This window comes from Ascidiella aspersa, chromosome 7, assembly GCF_963924565.1.
Source record: "Ascidiella aspersa chromosome 7, kaAscAspe10.2, whole genome shotgun sequence".
Lineage (NCBI taxonomy): Eukaryota > Metazoa > Chordata > Ascidiacea > Phlebobranchia > Ascidiidae > Ascidiella > Ascidiella aspersa.
In genome coordinates, this window is record NC_139453.1 from 2343308 (window position 1) to 2356861 (window position 13554).

The 13554-nt window shown below is 36.9% G+C and overlaps 1 protein-coding gene across 1 annotated transcript; it reads right to left on the bottom strand.

The window, feature by feature from the left end:
- Nucleotides 1–180: 180 nt before the first annotated feature.
- LOC146137258 (fatty acyl-CoA reductase 1-like) lies at nucleotides 181–12376 on the bottom strand. The gene is made up of 13 exons (XM_083393798.1): nucleotides 12323–12376; nucleotides 9740–9931; nucleotides 7636–7811; nucleotides 6835–6932; nucleotides 6101–6239; nucleotides 5446–5569; nucleotides 4431–4671; nucleotides 3648–3773; nucleotides 2873–2951; nucleotides 2225–2314; nucleotides 1522–1651; nucleotides 1158–1282; nucleotides 181–313 (listed from the first exon to the last, which is right to left on the bottom strand). The coding sequence occupies exons 1-13, from the start codon at nucleotides 12374–12376 to the stop codon at nucleotides 181–183; spliced, it is 1707 nt and encodes a 568-aa protein (XP_083249924.1).
- Between the last annotated feature and the right edge of the window lie 1178 nt (nucleotides 12377–13554).

A 13554-nucleotide genomic window follows, 5' to 3' on the forward strand; every position in this document is an offset into this window, starting at 1 on the left:
GTAGGCTGAGAAGTCCTTGGTTGCAAATGCAACGCTATAAAGTTACCTTTATCGCAAAAATCGCTCAATGTTTTGTAATAAAGGTAAACAGCCGATGTTCGATTTTGCAAGTCGTGGCTTATGTAGAACACAATGAATCGTGTTGCGATAAAATCGAACGCAAAGAGAATACTTGTGAAGTTATAGAAGGGCCAGTGACTCGCCGATGAACTCTGTGAGTTGCCAGAGCGAACTCGTCAATCCACTTGCAACGGCGAGTCCGCAAACTCCTAAGGCAGCTCCCGAGTAGAAGCACTTCTCAACCAAACGCAATCTGAACAAATTAAACACACGGTTAAAACGGGCTTAGCTATGTTGTTTCAGTTTTTCTGCAATGTTTTTGATGAACTAATCTTCTTAGGTTTCAACTAACATTGAAACGCTACTGAACAAATTGAACACACGGTTAAAACGAGTTCCGTCATTGTGTTGAAATGCTTTTGGTTGAAAACGCTTTTGGTGTACTAAAGCAGTGCTTCTTAAACTTTTTTAGTTTTGTTCACCCCTAACATCTATCTCCAGGTTTCATTCACCCTTGTCTCATGATATGATAAAACTATCTCGTCTATGTATAACAGCACACCTGAAATATCCACCCTGCTTGCAAGCTATCCTCCATTTCTGACGGTTCACCCTTATTCACCCCTTTTGGTTGGTTCACCCCTGCAAAAATTTTATACACCCTGGGGTGAACCATTCACCTGATTAAGAAACACTGTACCAAAGTGTCAAGTATCGGACATTCCTAGTACTTACAGTAGTGGTTGTTAAACTTTTTGGGAGTGCGGCCCGAATTTGAGTTTTGTTAACACCTCGCAAGCCAAGATACGGAAAACAGGCATTGAATATATATATTAAATATGCTGTTGCTACCAGGCATAGTATATTTCAAACAGGTTCCTCTGGCAATATATATTATTTTCTACCAACGTTTTAAAAAATAGAATATGTTTATTAGTTTTGGTTGAATTTCAATGGTTTGATGGCGTTTTACTCCATTGACCTATTCGCGTAACTATTTAGCTCCAATAAACAACTCACAATTTCGATGGAACAAACTGTTAACAGATAAGTTGTGAGTTTGTTGAGACAGTTCACCCTAATCTACTTCTTAATACCTTTGCAGAACCTTTCTTGATTCTGTGTATTTGTCTTCCTCCTTTAGAATGTATTTATTGCATCCCTGCACGTAGATTGGAATGTAGTCTTTGTATTCAAAACAGGATGGGTCCATGTAGTAGGTCTGGAAAGATTAGGTAAACAAGTTTTACTCTGTTGTTGAAAATAAATAAGGAAATATTCAAAAAGTTCAAAATTTTACCTACTTGTGTATGGCCTTAGGTTTTCCTACTACGTCTAAGTGCAACCTTAAGCCATTATGTTTTTTTACTCTATTTTAACCCTAATTTTTACAACGGGCGCAGCTGATAATACATTTTTTGCAGGATTAACTTTTCAACCCGTTATGAATATTGTTTTTACCTTTTGGTCTTCAGCATTCAGTGAGGAATGCAGCTGATCTACATTCGTGTTGCTGAACTTGAAAGTTGTCGTGAAAAAGAATTCCATCACTTCCATGGCGCTCATGATCTTTTCGTTGAGGCGAGCCATCCTAAAAACAGGTTGCTATCATTATTTCCTGGCACACAAATCCCAAACTATAAAGTGTAATTAAATAACACTTCAAAAAAAAAATATTTTGGCTAGGCCCTGGATCAAAAATTTGATTAGGTTTGGATTTTAGGATCGCAAAAATAACAAGAGTGGTTATGTCATAAACATTTTCTTAAGTAACCAGCAGTCAAAAGTTTATATTAAGAAGGTGTTCTGTTTTAATTCACGGTTTTGTAAACGTTTTACACTATAGCATACGGTTCCTTTATTAATAAAACTTTCGCGTCCCTTGATAAAATATAATATATTCACAAGTTTGACATGTAACTGTTCAAGTGCTGTATATCGCAAGTGTTTTTTTTGCCTAACAATTGTATAACAAGGCAGAGAACAAGCGATTTACATAGATGTAACGTTATAGAATAAATACGTCAAAACTATTTTACTTATGACTTATTTACGACACTGCTTTGTATCTTTCACGGCTCTATTACGTCAGTTTGAAATGACTCAAAACTGATTTGTTTTTTCAAAGCCCTTTTATTATATGGTATCCTGTATGGCATCGTACCTGGTTTTCTTCCGTAGGACAGCGAGGCCAGCGTCCATCATATAAGCTGGCATCGTTTGGCGAGCGAAGGCTGAAACTTTGTAGACCGCCCTAGGAAGTAAATACATGACGTCAGTAAAACTAAGAGTATGACGTCATTCAAAGTTAAACCACATTTTTTATCCAATTTAACAGTTTGGATTTACTGCTCTTTAAAGTTTCCTTTGAAAAACAACTTAATTCGTGTAAAATTTAAATTAAAAACTGCAAATTTTTTCAAGTGTGCGCGTAATAAAAACAGTACACAAGAGTTTACGTAAAATCCAAAGACGCAAATTGTAAAAGTCGTTAAACCACGGGTTGGCTACTCTATACCAAGTGGTAAAATTGGTGTAATTTTACGTAAAAAACGATAAAAGCAAGATTTTATGATGCACAATATGCAAAATGAACTACTATAAAGCATTTAAAACAACTAAATCCTGTGTGTTTTTGTCACTATAGGCTTATTTAACAGGACATTTCACAAAACTTTCTAGTTAAACTCGCATTTACCATTGAAAAAGTTTTACGTTTGAAAAAAGAGTCGATTTTGAAGCTACTTTTTTGCTTCCAAATTTGCTCTAGCGATTATCACGCACGTTACGTCATGCTAAATGACGTTATTACCTGCTTTGAGTGGGATGAATGGAAGGACACATGAGAGGCTTGCAGGGAAATTCCTCCCAAGTCGGTTGGCCGATGTCGACTGGAAATAACAAATACGGCTTGAACAAATACAAATAGACAAGATCAGATAAGCAGTGGTTCCCAAACTTTTTGGTCCTGTGCACCATTTTAGTCGATATTCAAATCTTATTCCCCACACAAATTTAGTTTGCTACGCAGGCTTTCATAGCCTGCATAACCTTTCAGAATATATTGAAAAATCTAGCATTTATCTAATCACGCAGACAAAATGCAAAGCTCTGTCTTTTTCTTCTTTCCTCAAAGTTTCTTTTTCCCAGCTTATATATGAGAAATGCAGCAATAACACACAGCCCACAACCAGAAAGAGATTATAATTGTAACACAAATCCCCCCTACAAATTACAAAATCCCTTCCCCTAGTGGCAACGACTGAATAAGGTTTAAAGGTCAAACGTTATGCAGAGAAGGCCGTATGCAACAATCCAAGTGTAAGTTTGTAAACTTTTCCCGAATACTTAAAAATATCCAAATGAACTTAGGCTAATTAAGGCTAGAATCATTGTGCCAATGATTTAATTGATTAACGTTTAAGTTATTTAAAAAAAGACTTGTTTTAAACAATATTATAAACTTCCAAAAACCCTTGCTCTTCGTGACATCTCAGAAAGCCAAGGTTTTAAAAATGAAGTTTTTACGGCAAGACTAGTTCCATTGACAATAGCTTAAAAAAGGCCATTGTAGAGAAAATACTTACTCAGGTCCTGAATCTTCATAGTGTTTTTTCCCGATGCGGTTATGGCGTAGATGGGAATCGAACCATCAAACCTCGGATTTGTGGATGTGAAAGAAGATAAACTTTCTTCCTCAGACGACGAGTCACCTGTTAAAATAAATACAAAGAATAGTTAAAGGCAACTCCTTAACTCAATAATGAACTTCAAAGCCAGACAGGCCGAGTAAAGACATAATCTTCTTTTAGACGTTTTGATACGAACTTGAACTTGAATCATCATCAGTTTAATGAAATAACGTTCCACATTTTATAAGTGAGGTTTAAATATATGTCAATCACATATTGCTTATAGAAAAAACACATACAGTATTTAAATCTATGTTACATGGTTGGGTACACTATGCACGAGTCTGTAATGTAGCTGTACTGAAGATGATACAAGTTTGTACCAAAACGTCTTTATTCAATGATGTCGATTTACTTGACCTATATGACTTCTAAAATTCATCACTAAGCTACATTACAGATCCATATATAGTGTCAATTACTCCCTTTAATACTTTTAGAGACTTTATATTTTAGGTCCGGTGCCCGATGTGTGTATGAAAACTACTAAAACATAACTACATCAAACAAAAAACGTTAAGAAACCCGTGCTTTATTAAACCAAAGCTAAAATTATTTGCATGTGGTTATCGGATCGGCACCGATACCACCCGAGTATCGGACGAGTTCCGATACCACCGCTCGGTATCTCATATCGGTCGCGATACGATATTATCGGACATCAAAAATCCAACTCACCCTCATTTTTTGCAGATCCGATGAGCGAAGAAACTGCACTGTCACTCTCGTAGCCGAGCGAGCACCTCCTTTCTGCTGAGTCACAAGCGGTCTTCATCGCGGCGCAAATCACGCCGTTCACTATGAAGTCGACCGGTATGACGTCACCTCTGACGTCACCGTTCACGATGAGCGCCTTGAGAACCCCCTTGGCGTAAGCGACCATGAAGGCGGTGGGTCCATAGACGTTGGTGCACCAGCCCTGGGTAAAACACATTTCGCTTAAATGTAAGTAAATTCTGTTTGTGTAGTGGACGCAATTTCCCGAGGTTGGTTGTTCGAATCCAGCCCACGAGATGTACGTTTTTTTTTATATTTATCAGACTTCGTAATAGTGGTGTTATGGAATCTCCCCCGTGACCTAACAATGTGCGCAATTTTTACCCAACGTTTACGACATATTTATAATAATACACCGGTTGCCTTCGGAAAGACTTTTAACGAAGTCAGTTGGACTTATCAGGGTTGTAGCGCAGGTAAGGCGAGGCAAGACAAGGCTTAAAAACTCTAATCTGCAGTGAGGTTCGAACTCATGACCTCGGTCGTACCGGGACCGTCGCTTTACCAACTGAGCTATAAAAGCTTAGAGGGGAGCGAGTCAAGAAACAATCATAGCAGCGTTGCCTGCTGTATCCTGTTCGTAAAAATAGCCTGTGGTGAGGTTCGAACTCACGAACTTGGCAACACGGTAAAGAACTATAGTTTATTGTTTAAAATCGCCTCTTAAAAGCCTTATCAACGAAGTTACGTTAATATCCAGTATCAGCTAATGGCCTTAGGTACACTATGCAGTATTCACAGGCCTGTAATGTAGCTTGATAATGAATCTCAAAGACAAAAAGATAGAGTAAATCGACATCATATAATAAACGATTCAATACATCTACTTGTATCATTATCAGTTGATGTTATTTTGAGATTCAATATAAAGCTAATGACCTACAATAGTTAACTGACAAGTGCTTTGTTTTTATACCGGCATTGGTTCTTTGTAAGCTGGCAAAACCATGCTGGGTCTGACGATGCAGATTGGAAGATGAGATCCTTCTCTTGCAACGACGTCCTCAGCAAGCGCCTTCGTCAGCGTGTAAGTGTTCGGTCTGAAACGAAAAACGCAACTTTTAGCTACAACTTTAAACCAGTAATTATGTTACACTGGAAGCCTTCAACAGACTAACAGTCGATCAATGATGCAAGCAAGGCCAGGCTAGAAAACAACAAGCCTGCAGTGAGATTCGAACTCACGACCTGGGCCATAACTGGACCGTCGCTCTACCAATTGAGTTACACAGCTTTGATTGCATTGTTTTAAAACTCGAAATATATAGGCACATTGGCGAAAGTTGTCGCTCTGCAAAAACTTAATTTTTTCGTAAAAGCGCGAGAAGTATTGACGTCAAGAGAATACTTTGATTGGTCAGATATTCAAAATAAGACTAAAAAACACACTAATCAATCTTATCCTAAATTTTCTTTGATCCCTTGTGAACTCTGATAAAAAATAGCAAAAACAAATCGATGTAATTAAAAAAATGGCATTTTTTCTGTTTTTTTTAGGATTTTAGGGGTTTTAGCTCAAAATTTCTTTCGTCGTCAAGAATTTAGTTAAATTGTCGAATATGGTCGCCTACCTCTTGCCAAGAAGTTGCGGCGTGACCTTGGTGATAAGGTCATCGTCCATCCACCGGAGGGAGCCCTCGAGGTCGAGGTAATCGATTCCAACATCGTAAAACTTTTCATCGGTCTCTTGTCGGTCGCAATGGACGTATGCTGGACAAAAAATGAAGTAAAATATTTAAAAAATGTTACACCTATGAACACTGACTGATCTGTGAAACAGCTTTTCCGAAATATTGTTATAGGCAGGGCTGCAGATTAGGGTCTCGGGACTCGGGATTTAAAGGAGTCGATTTGTTTTGCTTGAGTCGGTCTCGGGACCCGAGTAAGACCACGTGAAGTCCCTAATCCAACTTGCAGATGCAATGTACCAAATTTTAAAACTAAAATAGACCGCCCACTGTTAATTGTAAAGGTGAATTAGCATAAGGAGGTTTTTTTCCAACCATGTATTGTAAGTATTGAGAATAAATTATATGACATTCCCATAAGTGGATCGGTGATTATCTACCGTATATTTAGTTACGTAAATGGTCGGGATACAGACTGTATAGAGTCGCAGCTGGACTTGGGACTTGACAAAATTGCACATTTGAACTCGTGAGTTGAACTCTGATTATTTTTAACCGACTCCGCAGCCCAGATGATTAAGTGGTTTATTTTATCGTTGGCCAGTGTTACTGCAGGGCTGATCATAGTTTATAGACGTATGTATTTATTTTGACCATTTCCTCATAGGCCTACTTACCGGTCGAAATGTGAACGTAAGCTTGAAGGTTGTTTCGTTTTCGGGGAAACACCTTGAGGATTCTCCTCACACACTGTACGTTTACCTCGAACGAGAGTCTGCAAAAAATAGATTTATTGTTAAAGGTTCAGAGTTTCATATTAATTATCGTTTAAGTAAACTTAAAAAGCCATTTTGCGCCAAGTTGTAATATCTAGTGTCATTATGAATGTGTATTTTTTTTAAATTTAATTTTAACCCAAGTCATTTTACTCCATGACTTAAAAAGTCAAGTCAATCTACCGAAAAGACTTAAGCCAATTCTTTACAACACTGTCAATATCGCAATCAAATACGAGGTATTCGAAATTATCAAACTTTAAAAACAAGACTGTTTCATTAAAAACACTGATGAATCGTCGTATGTAAGGTGGCAAATAATACCAACAACAAATGTGGTTTAAGTTTAATGGAAGGTGATAGAAGTCAAGCAATAGAAGCCATTTTCATTTTAACTTTCAGTTATGTTTTTTCAACATTTAAAAGGACTATAATGTTGTAGCTACGCTGCTGTTTTTTTTAAAGAATGTTTGTGTCACCTGAGGTGTTCGTTAAACTTAAGTGCCCTTACCTGAGGTGTTCGTTGAACTTAAGTGCCCTTACCTGAGGTGTTCGTTAAACTTAAGTGCCCTTACCTGAGGTGTTCGTTGAACTAAAGTTCCCTTACCTTAGGTGTTCGTTAAACTTAAGTGCCTTTACTTGAGGTGTTCGTTGAACTTAAGTGCCCTCACCTGAGGTGTCGTTAAACTTAAGTGCCCTCACCTGAGGTGTTCATTGAACTTGAGTGTTGCAGCGCAGTGGATGAAAACCTGGCATTTCTTCTGTAGAATCTCCCTCGAAGCTTGATCCAATCCAAGATCTTCAGCGCCAAGGTCGCACGAAACAAAGTCGAGCTTCGACGCAAAATTCGGCTGCAGCTCACGAAGAACGTCGAAAGCCTGGAAGGGTAAAAGGTTTAAACGCCGAAAGACTGCAGGGGTGAAAGTTTTAACGTCGAAAGCCTGGAAGGCTGGTTGTTTCAACTTCAAACTTCGGTAAGAGCAAAGGTTTTTACGTCAAACATCTTTAAAACAAAGGGTTAGAATGTCAATCGCTTGGAAGGGTGAACTATAAACCCCAAGAGCCATAAAAAGATGAAGGATTTGATGGTAAAATTATAACAAGGTATTAGTTTTTAAGACAAATTTTTGGAAATGCAAGGATTTTAACGTCGAAATTGTGGAAGCGTAACGGTTTATTCTCAAGAGTCTACAGTAGTGAAAGGAGTTTGACGTCAAGTGTTCTGGGCGGCCAAAATGCGACCCCCAAACACCATTTCGATCACGATACACAAATGGCGCCCCAGGAGATAAAACAGTAAATACTTTATCAAAACTTATTTACAGTGACATATGCCATTCCCTCCCATCGCCCCGTCTGCAAACAATTAAGGCAAGGTTTCTCGAAAAAAGTTGCGCTGCAAATATTCGAGCTCTATTTGCGTCGAAGTTTTTCGAAGCCGGCCGCGTCTTCCCCGCAAAGTTGCAGCGCTCTCGCGGCCTTTATTCGGTAAACAATGAACCGTTTGTTCGCACACAAACTTCAAGGACTCGTGTGGCAACTTGTGACTAACAGGGAAAACACATTGTGGCCGCTAAATGACGTTTTCGCCACTTTAAGTACGTTTGGAGCTCAAAGGTTGGAGGCAGTGTTGCAATGACTTAAGTCAAAGACAAAGACTTGACTTAAGTGCACTTAAGTACTCCTGTTAAATGACTTGACTTAGGTCTTGTGGACAAAAGATGTGGGTCGAAACGAAATGTTTGCATTTTTTTTATAAAATTGGGATATTTATCTTAAGTTGATCTTAAGTTGTGCATATATAACAATTTGCTTTTTATATGTTGCGACTTGTGTTATTTTTCACTTGAATTATTGCTCATATAATTAGACTCATGTACTAGATTTAATGGTTTATTTAAAGTTTAATTTTATGACAAGGACTGGACTTGAAATTGACTTGCTTTAGTTATGACTTGACTTGTTATTATTTCGAAAAGACTTGACTAGGACTCAAAATGACTTGTTTACAACACTGGTTCGCAGTTATTTGTAGGATAAATATTAAGAACCTTAAAGAAGTAACTAACACGTAGGAATAAATCATCATTTATTTTTTTACATCAAAGACCATAGCCTACTATTTTTGTTAACATTGCTGAAATGAATAAATATTTATTCAAAATATTTAAAATTCCACCTATTTCTGTATGAGCGTTTAAATAGCTAGGCCTATGTGTTTATTACACAACGTAATAAGAACCTTAAATAAACAACGACTTTAAATATTTGTGTTTTTTGAAAAGTTGGAATAATTTTAATCACCAAACAACCTCGTCCGCTAAACGGGTGATGATTTTATTTGTCGAATGACTTTGAATAATTTCTCACTAAACGGCTTGTTTTGATTGGTAAAACATTTCATAATAAAATTACCAAACCGCAAAAATTTGCTTCATAGGGAACACAGTCTTCCAAAATGCTTTAGTTTTTTTTGTATTTGCTTTGGCTCAAGAAAAAGCTTCATTTTAATAACGCAAGGTAAAATCTTTCAAAGAATATTTAAAATTAAACGTTTATTCCACTATTCCTACCGGAAGACTAGCAAGAGTTTCAAACTCTTTCTCTTGAGTTTGGTTCCTAAGCTTTATTCATAACGTTCCCAAAATGCTACCAAATTGTTTCCTACTTCTGTCTGGACTTGAGCATATATTCCTTCTACGTCTAACTACAACCTCCATCCATTATATTTAGATCAATTTCAAACGTTAACAAACTTCTACCAGATTTTTTCCCTTCTGCAAATAAAGGTTTGATGATCACACACCGGTAAATTGACGAGCGCTTCCAATCTCTGCTTGGGAGTTTGATTCCTCTTGTTCCTGATGAGGAGGATGATCTTCTTGACATCCGGACAACATCGGAGCAGTTTCTCAATGATCCCTTGTCCGAGGAATCCGGTTCCTCCAGTTATTCCGATCGTCTTGCCCGCGAAGAACTCCGCATTGCTCGGGTACTCCTGGAAAAAAGCAAATGTTTTTTTTAATTTTTTACATTCAACAATTTTTTTTAAACACGTTTTTTTCTTCTTTTTTTAAAAATAATTTACCAAACAAACAATATAGTTTAACACCAATCAAAAACAGCTCCTCTGGAAATTTTAATTCTATAACGTTTCGGCAACCTATGTAAGCCGCCTTCGCCAGGGTGAATGACTGAACGCTTGTACAATAAACGGTTAACTTTAAAACTTGTTTTGTTCGAGTAAAATTTTTTCAACCTAAACTATACTAAATTAGATTTAAATTATGGCTTCTGTCAATTAAAAAGGATTAAACTTACCATATTTTCTTTGTCGACTGTTTCTCTCCGAAATGAAATTATAATAGAAAAGTCTAAAAATTATCGGAAATTACCTAGAAAAATAAAAACTGTTTTATCATGTAATTTTCAAGTTTAAATTGAAACCCGTTTCAAGTCCATGCTTTTCTAGTAAACGAAACATTTTCGTTGAATGTAGTAGGTGTATCGAAGTCCACTTAGAAGTAGCTGACATTTTAAACGTATATCTCTTCATTGATTTTCAACATTTAAGTTTGAATTTAGCTTAAAAATAAATGTTAAAGCCAAAAAGATCGAGTGTTCGACATCAGCTTAACATGTGCGTTTCGATCTTCGGTTGGTGTGACTGAGAAGTTCGAATGCGTTACAAAAAAAACAAATTATTATTTATAAGCCGACAAGACGAAGTATTTAGCATTTTGTTTTCACAAATGAAAAAGTATGACAATTTAGATTCAAAATCGTTGTATATGTTTAGAAACATTAGAAACAAACAGCTGTATTTTGATCCTTTTCAATAAACGTAAAAAGTAACAGCTCGAACAACTTCATTTTGGGTCCAGAAAACCACGAATAAGAACAAATGCTTGTCTGAAAAACAGTCCTATAATATTAATCCAGTTATGAAAGTAAACCATTATAAACCATTATCTGTCCCCAACATTTATAACCATTATGCTCCAAAGCTTGAACAACCTTAATCTATTTTAAGTCTTATGTATTGCCGTGTAGCTGACTTACACCACCGCATATATATAACTCGAACAGATAATGTTTGCCCAACTATACAAAGATGCACTTTTTTCTCGTTTTAGCCGAATGGCTTGTTGTCGGTTGAGGGAATGTTGGTTTAGGAGGCTGAACGTTTTTCCTCTAAGCTACCGGATAACACTGGGCCTTATTGGAAAAGTCAACAGGGTTAGGGATTATTGTAAACCGACAAAAACATTTAAGTATCTACTTAATTATATAAATTATTAGGGGCGTTTATTTAGAAACGTGTATCTGGTGTAACTTGGTAAAAAATATCGCGTTTAGTCTGATACCAAGTAACGTGAAAATTCAAAAGTCAAAAAAGGTAAATCGGAAAAATGAAAGGTTTTAAATGTAATTAATTTTTTTTTTTTTCAGGACATTTAGCCAATTTTTTTCTTTTGCCATTGCAAGTTCACTTAGCTTTTTTAATTTGCTAAGGAAATTTACCGTTTAAAATAGAAAAGGCTGCTGGGTTGTACTGCAAACCATAGCTAAAATAGAATTACCAGTTTGCTATCGGATCGGCACCGATACCCTGGTATCGGACGACTGCCGATACTCCCACTTGGTATCGGGTATGGGCTCCGATTGGATAGCATAGATATCTCTATTGATAACAACGAATTTTTCTTGACAAAGCGAACAACATTAAGTGATGTATGCCAAAAGCGGGACTCCGGAATTAGCAAATCAAGTTGAGGAACATACGAGCCAATAAACGACTCTTTCCTTGAGGTATTTTAAAGCCCTTTTTTTACCGCGGACCCCTAAATGTTTTTTGCATCGCGTGGACCACAGTAAGCAAGAATTTTTCAACAATTACGTCATAAATTGACGTCACAATACAAATAGACCTTAGAAAGCTGCAGTTTTCAGGTCACATAATGTGAAAGTAACACAGAGTTTAAATACATTCAGTGCAAAAACATTCTATTTTTAATTAAACTCTTTTGTTAGAAAATTCGATTACTTCTTAAATATACACTAATATTTCAATTTGGCCTTCACGGAACCCCTTAAAACAAGTCCACGGACCCCAAGGGGTCCATGGACCCTTGTTTCCCCCTGGTTTAGAATGCTTAAAAATCCCATTAATATTGATATTGGTTGTTGATAATTAAAAATAGACCGATAGTGTCAAATTGTGATTACAACCAAATGACCTCTAGTTTGAGTTTTTTTCTAGTTGAAAATAAAGTACTATTTTCCCTCTCTTTTATGCGGAACTTTCGAAGGTCGAATTGCGCCTGTAGCTTATCTTAGCTTTGTTTAATAGCGTCGTTAAGTAGAAACATGACAAATATTTGCTTACCTTATAAGGCAAGCGTTTAGCGTTTCGGGTTCGCGGTTGGCCCACAACCCACATACTGCATAAAGGGATCCCAGTCTTTGAACGGCTAATCAACGTAACAGAAAACAGAGTTTTATGCATATATTTGGTTTCCGCTTCGAAGTTAAAACCGATCTATGTTGTTATTTTCTTTAATTGCTCAAAATGCTCTGCCCATAAATTGTTTTAAAAATGTTGGAGCATTATGGCTGGATGTTGTAGTTAGACGTATAAGCCCATACAGAAGTAGACATAATTTTGAACGTTTTCGGACTTAAAGCAGTGGGTTTCCAAATCGGGGTCCAAATACCAATTACTAATTGGGGTAAGAGACGCGTTTTTTTAGGTAGGGGGTGTATATTTCAAAACATGACGACTTTACTACCTAACTCCACTAATGCTAAACAAACTGTACTTTCATTGCAAAGTGCAAATTATCAGCTAGCTTTTAGATTTATTTTATCAAATGTCGTATCTTTATAGAATCCATTTAAAAACAGGTTTGCTCAAAAGTCAAAATGAGTGCTGTGTGGCGCAAAGTAGTTGGAATATTAAAAACAAAAAAAATTTTTTGCGTAGTGTTGTTACATCCCCTGATGAAGGCACCCTGGATAGGTAGCCAAAACGTCGGTAAATAAATAAATACCAGAAGAATTTATTTTCAGTATAAGAGTTCGGTATCTTCACAAAGTTGCCGCGCCTTCTTTGTACGTCACAATGGGTTCAAAGGTCACATTGCGACCCAAGGTTTCTCAGAACTCCCGCCGCTGTTCGAAGGTCACTTTTCAGCAACTGTCCAGCTGTCCACCTATGACGTTACAATAAGGTGAGTGACGTAAAATTGCGAGAATGCGCCGCTGGAATTTTTTGTGCAAATAAAACGAAAACATAAATTGCAAAGCTTGATGTAACATTAACTGAAGATAATACAAGTTCGCATCGAAACGTCTTAATCAAGATGCTGTCGATCTACTCGACATTTTTGGCTTTGCAATTTATTATCAAGCTACATTACTTGCATATGCACCAAAATAACATTTGTTACCGGTATAAGTGTTGTTTGGATATATATTCCAGTAACATTAACTAAAGATGATACAAGCTCGTATCGAAACATCCTAATCAAGATGATGTTAATCTTCTCGACCTTTTTGGCTTTGCAATTTATTATGAAGCTACATTACAGATCCGTGCATAGTGTACATAAACAGTTT

Coding starts and splice junctions, on each gene's coding strand:
- LOC146137258 (XM_083393798.1), bottom strand. CDS start 12,376: ATGTGGGTTGTGGGCCAACCGCGAACCCGAAACGCTAAACGCTTGCCT. Junction 7,812..9,739: donor AAGCGCTCGTCAATTTACCG/GTGTGTGATCAT, acceptor TTACCCTTCCAG/GCTTTCGACGTTCTTCGTGA. Junction 5,570..6,100: donor CCGCAACTTCTTGGCAAGAG/GTAGGCGACCAT, acceptor TTTTCGTTTCAG/ACCGAACACTTACACGCTGA.